The sequence below is a fragment of the Neodiprion fabricii genome, chromosome 6, assembly GCF_021155785.1.
Source record: "Neodiprion fabricii isolate iyNeoFabr1 chromosome 6, iyNeoFabr1.1, whole genome shotgun sequence".
NCBI lineage: Eukaryota > Metazoa > Arthropoda > Insecta > Hymenoptera > Diprionidae > Neodiprion > Neodiprion fabricii.
Genome location: NC_060244.1, coordinates 17,743,040 through 17,759,647, shown reverse-complemented (window position 1 = coordinate 17,759,647; position 16,608 = coordinate 17,743,040). Strand labels below are relative to the sequence as shown.

General features: G+C 37.6%; 2 protein-coding genes across 2 annotated transcripts in view; both read right to left on the bottom strand.

Moving 5' to 3' along the window:
- Positions 1-14,860, bottom strand: part of LOC124184948 — a 51,099-nt gene extending 36,239 nt beyond the window's left edge. Inside the window, exon 1 of the mRNA XM_046575213.1 lies at positions 13,750-14,860. Coding sequence (XP_046431169.1) covers positions 13,750-13,825 — 76 coding nt within the window. The 5' untranslated portion in view covers positions 13,826-14,860. The remainder of the gene's footprint in view (positions 1-13,749) is intronic.
- Positions 1-16,608, bottom strand: part of LOC124184988 (fasciculation and elongation protein zeta-2-like) — a 296,636-nt gene that overhangs the window by 73,049 nt on the left and 206,979 nt on the right. The gene's annotated exons all lie outside the window — the stretch shown is intronic.

Genomic DNA, 16,608 nt, shown 5'->3' with positions numbered 1-16,608 from the left:
CGATTCAACTAGTATAATTTTGATTGGTTGACATCCTGAATGAAACATTCGGAAGGAAACCTTCGCCGACAAGAACAAATTCCCTAGAATCGACCTGTTGACAAGTGGCAGTCAACGATAACCTCTCGCCTATTAATAATCGCCGGATCACTCTGCCTACCAATCTGGTAACATTTTCACCAAGTTGGTTACGTCTATAGACTAGACGAGTTGAAGAGAACCTCACGGTATATCGTGCGTTAATGTGTATTAGGGTAAAACCACGGAACATATGCTATCCTCCCTAAGTTTGTATGTGCGATATGATTATACATAATGACACTGCAAGAGAGGGGGAGAAGTGCACGCAAGCGTTGGCATTGTTTGCAAAATATATAATGCTGTTAAATACAGTTCGAGTCGCTCTCCGCGGGAGCTCACGGCATTGTTGCGAGCCGAAGGAATCAGTCGCGGAAAGATATTAAAGCAGTATAATATGTAGCACGCATTTTATATTCGTCAAATAGTCTCTCGATACTTGTACGGCTCCTCGAAAACGTCGAGGCGTCATGATCGTCATCGTGATTCGCGACACGCCGATGATCGTCGCATCATCACGAAGAATCTCATTGTCAGTATGGCGTTGTGTTACCGACACGCGACGACGAAAACCACACATAGATACAGATCTATAGGTATTACAAACCCAGGCCCGACTCTCTTCTCTGACCGCGCACAAGCCCCATACAGTGTTTCTCAAGAATCTAGAATCTAGGTATATACACACCTATCGCTTACTTACCTGACTACCGACCTGCCTGCCTCTACGACTGCGCGTCTAATATACCGTCTATATTCTATCGGTTCGTCCGGAGAAATCTCACAACTTTTCGAACGATTTTGTGCCGACGACCGCAGCGGCGCCTACAATGCACACTGCAGTGACGTGTATACTTACACGTACGTAGATACGCGTGTGTATGACCACCAATAAGAAACACGACGTGCTTGCGTTATACGGCATACAGTTTCTTATTTCTGGTAGGCCTTAGCCTTTCTTCCTGAACGTACTATCTGTCTCCAACTATTTACCTATATTACGAATTTCGGATGGCTGGCACTGCACGATAAGCGCGGTGCTGATATTGTATCGACCTTGGCATCTCGAAGCTCAAAAGTCCAAATATGCATGTATATTTTCAATACTGCACTCGCTGCGTGCATGCATACACGTAATATCACACACACATCGCTCGCTCGTTATGCACTGCCGGTCGATTTTAGTGTGTAAATGTATGATACACCACCTACGCGCATCAACGTTTATCGACTTACACAACCTCGGATCGAAGCCCAACGTGCCGTCGAACAAAGCACGGCTCGAGGTCTGTGTCGAGGCTCTGCACATCAGCCGATGTACTCGTAATATATATATGTGTGTATCGAATATATACCTACACTGTGATATTACTGCAGTACGTTGTAAGAATTGCAGTAGGATACAACGATTTCTATCCCACATCTATTATAAATACCTATTATAATATATGTATGTAACGATAACCGATGTCACCTGCAGAGAATGTGAATATATATAATAGATATAGCATTTCGTCACGTGCCGAATTTTGCGTTGCTCCATATAAACGGTACAAATGCATGTATGTACGTATGTAGTTATAATTCACTCATACCAGGAAGCCTTCGTATTACATACATCGACGGAAATGATAGCTGATGAATGGTTCAAAAATTATCCTAACACTTTCTTTATTCGCACATTACTAACTACCTGGAGGGATTTTTATCACCAAGCATTTAGGAGGAACCGTGTGGAGAGTGCGAATGCAGACTCGAAGAATTGGTATCAACCTGACCAACGGGTATATAATTTATACCTGATTTTATGAATGATCACGGTTGCGGTGACTATGATTTTTACACAAAATTGCAGGTTGAAGTCAGTGTGTAAGAGTTTATCAACGACAGTTTGAATAATGCATGTACCTATAAAATATATGTATGTGTGCGCCGATAATAATAATTAGTGATAAGTAAATTCAAACATGGAGATTTACAAGATCGTAATAACGATGATGATAATTATATGTCGCAATATAACAGCGCGCCTGATTCTGTGTACCCACTTTATACGTATACATTAGGATAGATGGATACATCTTATTTCGGCATGGAAGAAAAACATTCCACAGCATGTGGATTCCGAACGCGATGTAAATATATTGTATCGGAATATAATTATACGAGTACATGCCAGGCCATCGAACGCCCACGATCAAGATAAATCGAGGAGTTTAAATTCGCGGAATATTGTTCATCGAGTATATCAGCAGCGCAAACGTTGAACCGGAAATCTAGCGGTAAAAATATAAACGCAAATTTCTTTTCACGACTTTAAACGACACGAAACAAAGAATCGATAATCGAACGATTCTGAACTTATACAACCGAAGGGGATGCCGAACGTAAAACCTAGCCCGTAAGAACGAAAATTCGAGACGAAACATCAAATATATTTTTATAAATTACCACATAATTTTACACAATGGCTGTGTTATCATAACGAGTGGCAAATCGTCTTGCAGATAATGCGAGATATCTCTCAGTAAGGAGAATCTGAGGGTGATTTTGCGTCTCAAGAATTTCTTATTCATTACGATCGTTATTATTATATTTTTTATCAAAATGTCTTCCAAGAAAAAAACGCTTTCTCAAAATACGAAACTTGTTACACGAGTCATTCAATACTCGATAATTCAAATATCCTTTCTCCTTGTTATGTCACTTCTATCGTGCCTTTTTCAAAATGTGAAATCACCTTCTGTAATATTGGACGACGACATGGTTAATCCTTCCCGTAAGAAATAGATTAGTTTCTGGGGTCCTATCGTCCCCGGGCGATCACGGAGTGTTAACGGGTTCAGGATGTATGACAGACATGGCAAAAATGGGGTATCACTAGGATAGGCTGCGTACTGCAGTAGTGAATATGAAACCGAATCGACAAGTGGCAGGTGCTAGGCGTGCAGTATCGTAAAGCAAACCGAGCGTACGTAAGAAGTATAAGAAAAAAATTAAAGATTATAGACATTGCAGGTGATACCTAGTGTCCATACGGGACAGCTGTAGAATAATATAGCAACACACACACAGACGCACACAAATGGCAAGACGGCGTTGTGTTGTATTTTACAGCGTCGTGACCCAGAAACCTACTTTCGATTAAATTAAAAGGGAAATCAACGAGTTACCTAATTCTTGCACCTTATAGATACGTACAATCAGAACACTGTTTCATTCTTCTTTCCGTTTACACATTTTTCTTCTAATTTTCTTTTCAACAAACAGAAAAGCGACTTCCACTACGTTAATCGCTCGAACGCTCCTCCACTCTCCTCTCGTATCATTCTACGTATGTACAATGTATATAATGCATACTTTTGCCTCTGCCTATCGGCGAGAGTCGTCGTCTGGCGGTAGCGACGCGCACTGTCGCTACACAAGAGGTATAGTTTCGGTGACCTGCTGCTCCATGGACTCATGGCAGACCGGGTATAATGGATTCAGGATACGCGCGTGACGAGAGAAATTTCTAATTGCGGCTGCTGCACAGGCCTCAGCTATTTTCATTTTTTACCATAAACGAAATATACCATTTTGGGTACAAAATGAAAATAAGTTTTTCTATTTTTTCTTAAGTTACTATTCTTCTGCATTATGGTAACTCGTGCTACATTTTTTCTTAACTATTGCATTAATTTGTTATTGACCGACACCGATAGATCGATACTAACGTCTTATTTAACTGAACAAACGGTCTGAAATATTGCAATAACCAGAAAGTTTAACACTGACAACTATAATCACAATAGTCACTTGTATCACATTTTCTTGTCATGCCAAAAATATTCAATCCGTTATTGTAACGTTACCTAATTTAATTATAAAATTTTCTAGTAATTTACAACATACAAAAAACGGAATTTTTGTCAGTGCGTTATTGGGTGTATATGATGTAGGTTCTATGTATAAATTGCACACATAAAATGATCCTCGAGGTGTGGTACAGTAACGTCGTGAACCTCTTGTAACTATATATGTAAATCAATATTTATACCCATGCGGAGCACCTCGATTATCTATTGACCTACAACCTGATGATACATACGATGTACATATATGCATATATTATTCACTCAAAAAAATATACAACATTTTGCAGGTAACCAATTACGTCGCGCGGAAATATACGACAAAGAAAAGAAGAATATTGAGCAGGGATACGGATAAAATACGAGTCAAATAATGATCTGAATAAGTGACCTGTTTTCTGTAAGGTTAATGTAAGGTATAAGCTGGTCCTGCATCTCGTCGTTTCTGAACGCCAAAATATCACGAAACTATTCCTTTGGCCAATGCACTGTTAATTGTATATAAAGGGAAAGTAGCCACACCGCGGTTACTACAGTTAGAATGGCTGTTCCCAGGTTAGCCTATACTACAAAACCTCTTGTTCTTATGTATGCACGCGGGGGTCTTATTCCAGCTTTGTCATTCGGTTACACGGTTAAACTGAGTATATAACGTGAAATTGTATTTTACTTTGCGGCTACTTTTTGCCCCTCAAGGGTTGCACATAGGGTGAAAATATCACAGAATTACATGTGGTATTATAGCTGATAAATGTGTAACATGAGACTGTATATTTGGATTCCGAATCAGTTGCGAGAGGAAAGGTAAACGGAAATATAAAATCATTTATTATACTGCCTGCGTATAAGCCTGATGATCAGAGACGGCACTGCGAGAGGTGTCGGTAAAAGGTAAAACGAAGAAAAAAAGGTCAATCTTTTCTGCAGGCTGTAATATGGAGAAAGTAAAAATGAACTTGAGAATAATCTGATTTAAACGATCATGTTTATTATACGTACGCGGTCAATATGGATTTTTAATAGTGCATGTATATACGAGTCTTCTAAATAAATTTTTTTTTTTCTTAAATCACAAATGGCTTAAGACTGAACCGTTAGCCAGCCCTCGAACTTCCCGTTTTCATGCTGCAGGTTCCCAGTTTACACAAAAAAAAATATTAATAACCGATTCCAATTTTAAACTACATATTTCGATTTGTGATTAACGTTTCAAAAGTTCTCAGGCACCATGTTACATGAAAATACGACGATCTTTTAAAATTTCGAACTACCACGATAGATTTGTCATTACAAATTTAGGAAGCATGACCTTCGATTCATTATCGGTGAGAAACCTGCGCTACTAATTTCTACCAAAATTCAAATGTTTTTAATTCTTTCTTCTACCATATTGGATTGACCATTTTGGATCTCGCAGATCTGACCTTATTGTTAGATTTGGGATTAGCGACCCAACAAACCTTCAAGTACCCAATCTTCATCAACGTTGAAATGATTTTATTTTTTTTCAGCATATTAGATACACCAAATTTAAATTATTCAAATCTTTAAGTGATCAGCGACCCACAAAACCCGACGATGCCAATTTTTATCCGAATCCATTTTCAGGACATCATCATTTTTACTTTATTTTTTGAAAGTTTGTTATTCAACTAATTCAAAAAGTACTGAACCGGTCAGAGCCAGAATCTAATTGGTTCTAAGTTTGTAAAAGCCGCGTCCATTGAGATCAAGATCATTGAAATCCGGTAACTCGTTCTTGAGATATCGTCGAACGAAAAAATTTATCACATACGTACATTACGCATACACACACAGGCATCCATCTGAAAATGATTGGAGGTGATTCTCTAAACTTCAAAATATGGTGGTCTAGTAAAAACTAAGGTTTTCCTTTCGGGGCGATTACAATAACTCCCCTTTTTCTCTGAGAACAGAGAAACTGATGGTTAATAAACAAGAAAAAAAAATACGATCAAACGAGAAAAAGAATTTGTCCGAAAGCATGAGTGATCGAATGAAAGGCATCGTATTTTTTTTCAACTCCGTATAATAGTTAACTTTTATACGTATATATAGGATGTATAAATATTTCGAAGCTACATCGAATACCTTATAACTATGATGATACCTATGTTTTTAAATTGCCGTCGTGAGATGTTCTTTCGTCATTTTTTCTCACGGTCGCGTCAAAATCGGAAGAAAAAAAATTAAAACAAAATGCAGTTTCCAGTTGAAACCTGCAGCTTAATTTTTCTCAACCTTAAGTTGACATTTTGAAATGGTCACACATGCGGACAGAGTACAAAAGATATGAACGAGCGGACGTTTCATATAAACAAGTACGTATATACGTTATACGCGCGTATTACGCAGTCAGAAATTCCCGGCTCTCACGGATAAGGTTCGTGAAGGTTGCGAAGAAAAGAAAAGAAGATATAAAAAGAAAAAATTTAATTTTGATCTACGTCAATTCGCGGCCATCGCCAGGTTCGAAAACTGCACGGAAGAAGATTGATGAGAAATGTAGAACTCGCTTGTAAAACGACGAGCATAATATGAGAAAGTGAAATTCCGATGCAAGTATTATATTACAAGTATTATCGTCGAAATTCAGAGGAAATAAAAATCTGTATTTTATCAGCGCCCATTTGATACCGTGTAAAGCAATAGGCTAGCTTATAAAATCGCAATACCTATAAAATAATATTACAGTATATTCCATACGCTATATTATACATTTTATACATACAAATAACCTTGCAGTACTACTTTCTATTGCGTCACTAGGTATGTATTTACATACATATAGAGGTGAGAGGCCTTCGTCGAACAATTGAATCGCTTAAACCAAAACTACTTGCGATTAGCAATGCATATATTTACGAGCGAAATTTTTTTGGAGAAAGAATTGCTGCACTTTTCTTCCACCTTCTGCATTTCGTCAATATATAAATAGAGAACACAACAAACCACGTGTTTAAAATTGTTCTCAAATGTATACTTCGATAAGTAAGTTCTACCTATAGAAGTTAAAATCCAAAATACTCGGTATGGTTTCACTTATTCGAATCTGTTTCTTGTTACTACGTGACTAAACGAATAACATATACGAAATACATCATATGTATAAAAACCGTTCCTATAAGCTCGAACGACATTTATTGTAGAGATTTGACGCGATAAAATCTTATCGAAGGTCTGTATAAAAATTAAAAACAAAACAGTGTATAAAAAAAATAAAAAAATCCACACACCATACGTGCGTACATAACGACATGTATAGGCGGTTTTAGAGTGAATGAACTCTGGGTCCTTGAGATTGAGTTTGGGATGGGGGCGACCTTAGCTCTCTACGTCCCTGGATGTCAATTGGGCCATTGCCTTCGTACCATTGCCCTGAAAATAGACCTTTCCAATGCCGTCTAATGGAATAATTTATGCATACTTATATGCGAATTATACATGCATTATATGTGTATATATATTAAACTTGTATACGGGTCTGGTATATCACACAAATGTGCAGAAATGATACCTAGGTATGATAGTCAACTATACGGCTATACCATAATCGTATATACCGAATAGCTCGTACACATAGTCGCGACGTCTAACAAAAACTCACAATCGAGACCACGTTGCACGCTTTGCGGAGCACGCGAAGTGCAAGCTGCTCCGAGTACAAGTACAGAGATCCTATGTACGAAATATATAGGTATACTTTCAAAAAGGAATAGACGGAAAAAAAACTATCATACACTTATAATGTACGAAATTTGAAATTGTATCCATATAAATAGGTCATTTGGTTATTTCGGGATTTTTTCGATTGCAGCCAAAAAATTAGTTTATATTGTGCAAAAAAAATTTCAGAACACGTGCCAGGGGGCAATTTTTAATGTTTCATAATATTTTTTTTCATAAACTAAAATCTACCGAAGCAAGCAATTTGATGCTTGAGAACAGTGATTATACTTTCAACTTAACGTAGAAACCAAAATATTATAATACACTGAATCTCAAAACTCTTATATTTCGCAAAACCATAATTTTTACATTATTTTGTTCCTATATTTAGTTGGAAGTAAAAAACATTGTTCCCAAGCATCGAATGAATTGTTTCGAGTCCATTTTCGTTTATGAAGAAAAAACATAATGAAGAAACATCGAAAATTTCAATGCATTTTACATTTAAAATTTAAATTGCCTCCCGGCACGTATATTCACAGAGGATTTTTTTCTATAATATCAACATATTTTCGGGTTGCAATTGAAAAAATTAAAAATTCCGAAATTACCAAAAAACGGACACTCTAATAGATATTTCATTTTTAAATTTCTCATTTCATTCTTATTCTGATTGCTGTGCAACAGTTGGATTTTTTGAATAACGTACAATACCGATTCATTTATCGTGAAGTAACCTACATATCGTAACGTGGTTGCTGTGAAATTTTGCTTGAAATTGTCATATCAACAGACATCAACAACAAAGTGAGGAAAAAGAAAACAATATATAACAACGAAAATAAAAATATATATTTTCTATTGTTCATCACTTTCGTTATATTATTGTTTTCAGAATATTGTTAAAAAAATTCTATTTTCCAAGGACTCTTGTACAAGACAGTACGTGAGAAATTTTTTTTTTTCGTTGAATTTTTGAGACTGACGTCATCGAACGCGTGTCCTAATACTGGAATTTGCGTATACATCTCTGCCCTCAGTTTTCTCGTTCTCTTATTTGCAAATCAATATTATATAGACACGGATGAGAAAGAAGTCAATTTTATGGCGAGACTGAAAATTATACAGTATATACGTAAGGTCGGAAATAGCGTTACATATATATGTACATACCACCGACCTAAAGTACACATCGGACAGTCTATGTACGTATATGTATACGCAAAGCCTGGACTTTCGGTCGATACATTTAGTACTGGGTTCGTGGCAGGAGAAGAAATAGAAAAAAACCACACGCACACAGCATCACAAATGAAAAAGTGAAAACAAAAAGTTAAGAAGCTTGTAATATCGATAGCTAGGTCGCATTATACGAGTATTACTGATCAACTGCAGTCCTTGACGCGGGTGAGAATAATATACAATCGTATTCTGTGTATGTGTGTGTTATATTATAAATTGTGTGTAGGTAGATAGATATAATGCGCATGCATTGAGAATACCTATAAACGTGTACAGAGGGACATACATACCGGCTGTTTTTTATCACTCCATGGTCTTTTCGCGCGGTGCTGCAGTTTATCCGAAAGCCGATAACGATGATTATACTAGTGTGTGATTCGTTCGCATTATATTGTACATTATATTATTTGTGCACACGCGTACATTAATTCAATAAAAGCTAAACTCATCGCTTCTTTTCTTTTCTTCTTTCCTTCCGACCTTATATATGGATATTTGTACGCATAAACTGCGTATCAGCTATGAGTATATGTTTATACGATTATTACAGAAGTATCGAGTCTCGAAGAAAAGGCGTGAATGTGTTTTCACTATGATTTATCTCCAAGTTTGTGTATAAACAAAATTGAACTTAATTTTAGGTACTCTGTCGCTGGAATACAACGAAAAATAGTATATCTAAACCACGTGTATAGTTACAACAGTAGTTTATTGCTATAAGAAGTCATGTCAAATTTTACCGTCAAAAGCACTGCAGGCGTATATGTACTCAATTATATATACTCAATTAGTGAAACTGAGACAGATTCTCTGTGTACATCACCACGCGATTCTGGCTGCTGAGTTTTAAAAACAACACTTTCCCTACAGTATATATAACAGTATTAGTTACTTCGATCAACAGATCAATATTGAAAAGCATCTTTGGGTGAAAATAAATTCAGCAATGATTAGATCAGATTTGAAAAAATAACACACTCGCCTGTGTTCACTCCAACGGATATAAAGACCGATATTGATAACCGCGTATAATTACACAAAAGCAGAACTCGCAATAACGTAAACCGTAAAACGATTACAATGCGAAGAATATTTGTTTTTTCCATCTCATTGTAATTAGCAGTACTTCAGTAATAATAAGGTTTCTTGCGTTTAATTAATTTAACGTTGTGAGACATGGTCGAACCCGTTTTTCCTTCTCTCACAAGATACTTAAGCACTTAAAAATAGTTTTTGCACACTAAATGTTCACGGAGGTGGAAAAGTATTCGTCGAACAATTGATATACAATGGTACATTGCGCAAGGGGGGGGGGTGTCTATTTTTACCGAGGGTTGAGATAATGGCGCACAAGTCGGAGTCGAGTGCATCATAATTTTACCCGAGGTAATAATTGTCCCCCCGCCCTGTGGCACACCGTTCTTTTTTCAACATGTGCATGTACAGCCGTTTTTTCGTGCATGTAGGAGAGAATAAAATAATTAAGTTTCATATTTGATTCGACTTATATGAATTAATCATAAGAACAATGATTGATAAACAAAATAATTCATTTTTATTTTATTACACGTTATCTCCCTAGGGAAGTAATTAAATTCGCGCTCGGAATGAGCAATTTTCCCTCTGCTTTTCATGCAAGAGAAAGTGCCTGTTTCAAGCACGTGTGGAAAAATAGCATATTGTGTAACAAGGGGGCAAACTTGGTCTTTTCGGGCCAAGCGCAAGTTTTCAGTATGAGTCGTAGGTGGGCACGCATACGAGCCGAAGGCGAGTGCGATTGTGCGAGCCAAAGACGAATACTGCAAACACGCGAGGCGAAAAGACCCTTGCCTCTTTGTTCCACACGATTCTTTATATGTATAACAAGAGAATGTTACGCGTTTTTTCACGAAGCACGAAATTGAGGTTAGTGTCACGTAATGTCAGATCAGTTTGCGACAGCACAAGCGTGCAATACAGAAAAGACCGCTTTCAACTTTTACGAGTCAAAAGTGGGTTTTTCTGTACTTGCGCGCATGTGCACTCGCAGACTTATTCTACCGTCATGGAAACGTGTGCTTCATGTACAGAAAACTCGCATGAAAAAATGTGCAGAACATGCTCCCGTCATAGAATTATTATTTTATGCCAAACAAAGTATAATTTCACATTCAATCATGTCTCTGTTATAACCAATTATGAGAATTAAGTGCGTGAAAATGGTACGATTGGTTCTTTCAATTACCATGAATTTCGAATGAATAGAATGCAGAGCGCGGTATCTGCGAAAGGATCGAAACCTCTGTGTTTGATCAATGATACGCAGGAAACAAAACATCTAATATTATAACATCTTTTCTCTTCGATTAATTAAATGTTACGAAAGCAGGATTGGGTCATTCATACAATAATGCTTACACACAATACGCAATTACATATTCAATAAGACGGGTTTTGCTGTCAGAATCACCAAAGTTATACATACCTATATTGATACCTATATTGATACGCAGGAAACAAAACATCTAATATTATCACATCTTTTCTCTTCGATTAATTAATCGATTTAATTACATGTTACGAAAGCAGGATTGGGTCATTCGTACAATAATGCTGACACACAATACGCAATTACATATTTAATAGGACGGGTTTTGCTGTCAGAATCACCAGTTATACATACCTATATTATCTGTACCTTTATTGAAGACATTGGTAACACAATTTGGGTAACATTTACTACAAAACCGCGCTCGTCATATGCTACACATCATTTTTTTTTCTTCTTTCTAAAATAATGTGAGTGAGTAAAACGCATGTAAAAAAATGCACCTACGATCCAACGTATAAATTTTATATGCATACTATTGCATACCCATGCATGCAGATACATTAAAACGCAAAATTTTAGAGTATTAAAATACAACGTACATTGTAGGTATTCCTAGTAACTCATCACGAACTCATGAGTCATATGCTTTCGGTGTACAGTCGACAAAATGACAATTATTCATGTTTCTTATTGTTAGTTATAATGTTAATAAGTGGATGTATGTGGGATCGTTTGATATTAAATCGAGGAAAAAAATGCTATTTTTCGCAAACATTTTTCTCTTCTTGCCCTTTCACACGGTTTAAGGACGTAATAGGACGTTAAGCGATGAATCATTTCAAATTTTTCAAATCCAAGTTTCTTCGTTAAATCCTTTTCGAAAAATAGAAAGTTAGTGATTCTATGATTTTTCATATCGACGAAGCAAAAAATTGCTCTAAACTACATTTTTCGAATAAGTGACAATATAGTCATGCCATCGTTGAAAAAATCTTAAAAACTTCAAGATTGATTCTTTTTATACATACTTCAGCTTGTAAAGGGGCAAAGGGATCGATGAGGGGTAGAGAAATCGACCGTTTGGTTTGACATGGAAGGCCTCGTATAGATATATTATCTCCGGGTATTATATACGATCCTTGGAAGTTTGGAGTAGGTAAATGTAAATATTACCTGTAGTCAAATGTATATATAAATTCAATATGTACAGCTTTGAATAAAGTATACGGTATTTCAGCACCCCTGCTCAACAAATACGCACTGCACATAACTGATCCAATTTGTTTAATAATTATTGTTAACAAAGCTGAATTAGGCTTTCTTACGATAAGTTGAGCGTCTGATTATGAAAGAGTTCAATAATATAATATACCGCATATGCAGAGTGTATGTAACAAATCTGGTAAGCCGTCTTCCCCGATGATTGTTTATCGTTGTACTATATAGTCGGAAAAAGGCGGGTTTTAAATAGCCATTACTGATAACTATTCAATACTATACAATAGCTATTCGAAAGTTATATTCATATACGTCGTAGGTAGCAGATTACCAGTCAACATTCAAAGACAAACTCAACATTAACTTACGATTAACACCAATCTTACTAATGAACCATGAAACTCGTACACACAATGGTTTGTCTCCGCAGTGATCAAACGAGGTTAAGAGATAGTATAGTATAACAACTACCTATAAGTCTCTCTTTGTTTTTGCAAGTATGCCTACGTGCACAGACTTGTGCATACATACATAAAACGAAACATGATACACGGTACAATGCTATGTTTTTATTGACGATTTAGGTATGTGGGTACGTAGGAAAACTAATCTCATGACGCGTCGTAGTTTAGCAATGTATTTTCGAACTTCTGTCCAGCTGCGTGCATATTGTAAACAGCACGAGTAGGTACGCATGGCGATACATGAGAAATCCAGTAAACCTCTAAAAACTCGAAGTATACTATTCATAAAAACAATGCGTATTTCGTACAACACTCCTGCGGAATGTTTCGTTTCGGTACGGAGGAGGTACTAGCAAACTCTATTGGTAACAGTACAGCGACGAACGTATTTACGGTATTCACCGTTGCGGAGACAAGGTACACAAAAATGTTTTTAAGGTTTCGCGCAGTCACCTTGAGCACAGGGGATAATCTCATAATCGAACGGCGAAAAGTCAAGAGGTACAGAATAAACAAGAGATAAAATATAAATAAACTAATCCAATTTACACGAAGAGGGTGAAATAATATAGAAAAAAGAATGTTTAGGACAACTTTTTGGAAAAGAAGACAGGAGATCATGTATGTAGTAAAGTAATATTCATCAATGCCTTAACCTGCCGGCTAACTTGTTGCCCGTCCGAAACAAAATGCGAGTTCAATTCAATTCGAATTACATGACAATGCATCCCATTCTCTCACGTCAGCTGCATCGCCAGTTATTGTCACAAAACTCGCGTTTTGCTTCACACCGAAAACAAGTTAGCCGGAAGGTTAAAGTATTGACGAATATTACTGTACATACACACATATAGACAATTAATAAACAAATTAACGAAGGTCGTATGCTCACCCTCGAGTAGGTGCCAGTCATGGTCAAGCGAAGCCAACGCTTGAATCTGATTGGCCTGTTGTTCGGAGTCCAGCATCCTTTCAGCGGAGTCGTATCGGCGGGCCAACAGAAACGATTTCCTCCTGATTGGCTCCTACGTGTTTCGCTTTATCTCTTTTTCCTCGCGCTGCTTATCGCCAAGTTAGTATCAATATTTCGAACGAGTCTATTTTATCTGCCGAAGGAGCCACCGCGCGTCGTACAGTTTGAAAAATACGCTCGCCAAGAGTTTACAATATATATGTCTATTTATTTATTATACTTTTATTTATTATTCATTTATTATCAACTACGTATGATATAGGTACAGTAGAGATTCCGAGGATATCGTAATAAGCATAAGCAATATTTAATGTTTTATTTCCAGTTTTTACTCTATGTATGTCAATCACGTAAATATTATAATTTGGTATAATTATGAAACGATACGTGTATTTCGAGCGCGAAATTGATGTATCAGTTTGCATTCGGGGTGACGTACATCTCACATGATTATTTATTGTTCATCTATAGATATAACATGAACTGAGTGTCCAAGAGTTTTCTATCGGCGTTTAAGGTCGCCCGACACATTACGTGAAAAAGAATATATACGATGTTCCCCTCAGTCAGTGACGTCTCGATACGAATGAATGTATGTATGTATGTACACACAACGTACTATGCAGAGGTGTGATGAAGACCAATAACATCACGCACGCACGTGTAACCGCGGTGGATTTCGTACGGCAACTGATTTCCCCTATCACTCGAAGCGCCACTACACGCCTCCCCCTTCACTCCTCGAGGGCTTACCGAACGACGTCGTACGTACCGACGGTTCGCGGTCCCCGCATTTTCTCCACCTGTCCCTCCGTCGTTCATCCACAGAACAGCCGGCTGCCTCCTCCGCTATCCGGCTTCTCGCTGACACGGCCGGCCGATCCCTCCACCTAGGTTCTCCGATTCAGGCTCGTGCGTACTGTTGACACGTGAGCGAACGGTTGTGTTGCGTGTTATGTATAGCTTCCCGCAGGACCCACTACTCCAGGTTGCATAGCGTTGCACTCGGGACGCTCACACCGTACTCTGTGCGCCATGTAGTTTACGAACAGCCGCACGATTGAGCCGAAACTTATGGCGATATTATTCTCTACGTCGTACTTACCTCTAGTATGTAACCTACTCTGTGACACAATATCACTTAATCGCCACGTGGTGCATCCCCACGTACACGTGACTCCTTCACATTCACCTTTGTTCCGGGTGAGACGCTCTACCTATTTACTGCGCCGCTGGGCATGCGTAGATGTCCGAAGAGCACATGTTCAGGCGCAGCGCACCGCAGCATGCGCATCAATGGTACGGCCCTGGCGATTCGCGGCTCGCGCGCTTCGTGCTCCAAGCTATCCCCCCACTTTGCCGCCCTCGACCGACCTCGGCGCGCGCCGTACCCGTTCCTCCCTTGCCTACCCCCTCGCCCGCGACGCGGCGTAACCGCTTTGACTTCGTTCTTTGAGGCTTTGACTAACCACCATTCTCAGTTCGCTGATATCGGCGTGAAATGAAAATAGTACGACGTCATTATTCCTCTGCAGTAATAAAAATACACCGGATCATTAATGCGAGTTAACTCGCGCAATACTATATTACCTTCTTTATCAACAGGGCTTAGATCACTGAACAATTCGCCAATATGCATCAAATTTTCTCATTTTCTTACCGACGTTGAATACTTGTTCAACTGTAATTTTCCTTCCGCTATTGTGATCCAGAGAAAAATTGGCGTAGAGGCACACCATCTGTGGTATACGTCATATTGAGACAAATTTATCACATCGATACTTATATGCATATAACATAAAACTCATTTGTTTCCTTTGAAAACACGCATAGAATCAGGAGAAACGATACGACGATACCTACCGTAAGCTATGGTGAACCCAGCGTCGGATATCGTATAATTTATACGATGGAAGCAAGATGTATGACGGAATAAATAACTACGTGTTTCGATTTATCTCAAGTTCCCATCAAATACATAGAGAAAAAATGTAGCCAGTGCGACCACTGAAGATTTACCAGATGGCGAAAAAATTAACGATCAGTTTGTTGTTACACTAGATTGATTTGATACTTTTTTCCGTCTTCTAATTATTGAAGTTGGATACTTTACATCATAAATTTACGTCATAGTTTATTCGACCGAATGATCAGTAATACTATGACTGGATAATTTTAACTATACCAAATGGTTACTGTAAAGTTTTTACTTTACCACGAACTCAGCCTGTTTTGTCTGATAATTGGCCAGACTCTTATGGAAAAGTGTTTTGGTTGATTTTGTAGAAAATTATTTTATATACCTATTTCGGAGGTACTTTTTTCATATATCTCCAGATGTAGAAAAAGGGATGGTTAGACGCCGAAAAACATTAATGCACAAAAAAGTTGCTGCAGTTTCTTGTATAAAATAATTTTATTATTTTAATTGTAAACTATAGCGAGGTTCACAATGTCGATTTTTTGGAACACATCTCTCAGTATTGTGTGAAGTCGAAAAAAATAATAGAAAGCGCCCTGTTGAACGCAAGAAAAATATTTGTTCACTGTAATCGGTATTTGAGTCATCAAAGAATGCGACAAAATCATCGAAAAATATAATTTTTTTTTACAATGGTCTTTTTCGTATGTGATTTTCTCCTTTTAAATATGCTAAGAAAATCAAAATGAAATTCTGCGAGGATGAATATAAAAGTTCCAAAACATCACAGAATGCGAATTCAAGTACTACTGACAATGAAATTTGACAAAGTATCGAGAATATCAATGTAAGATGAG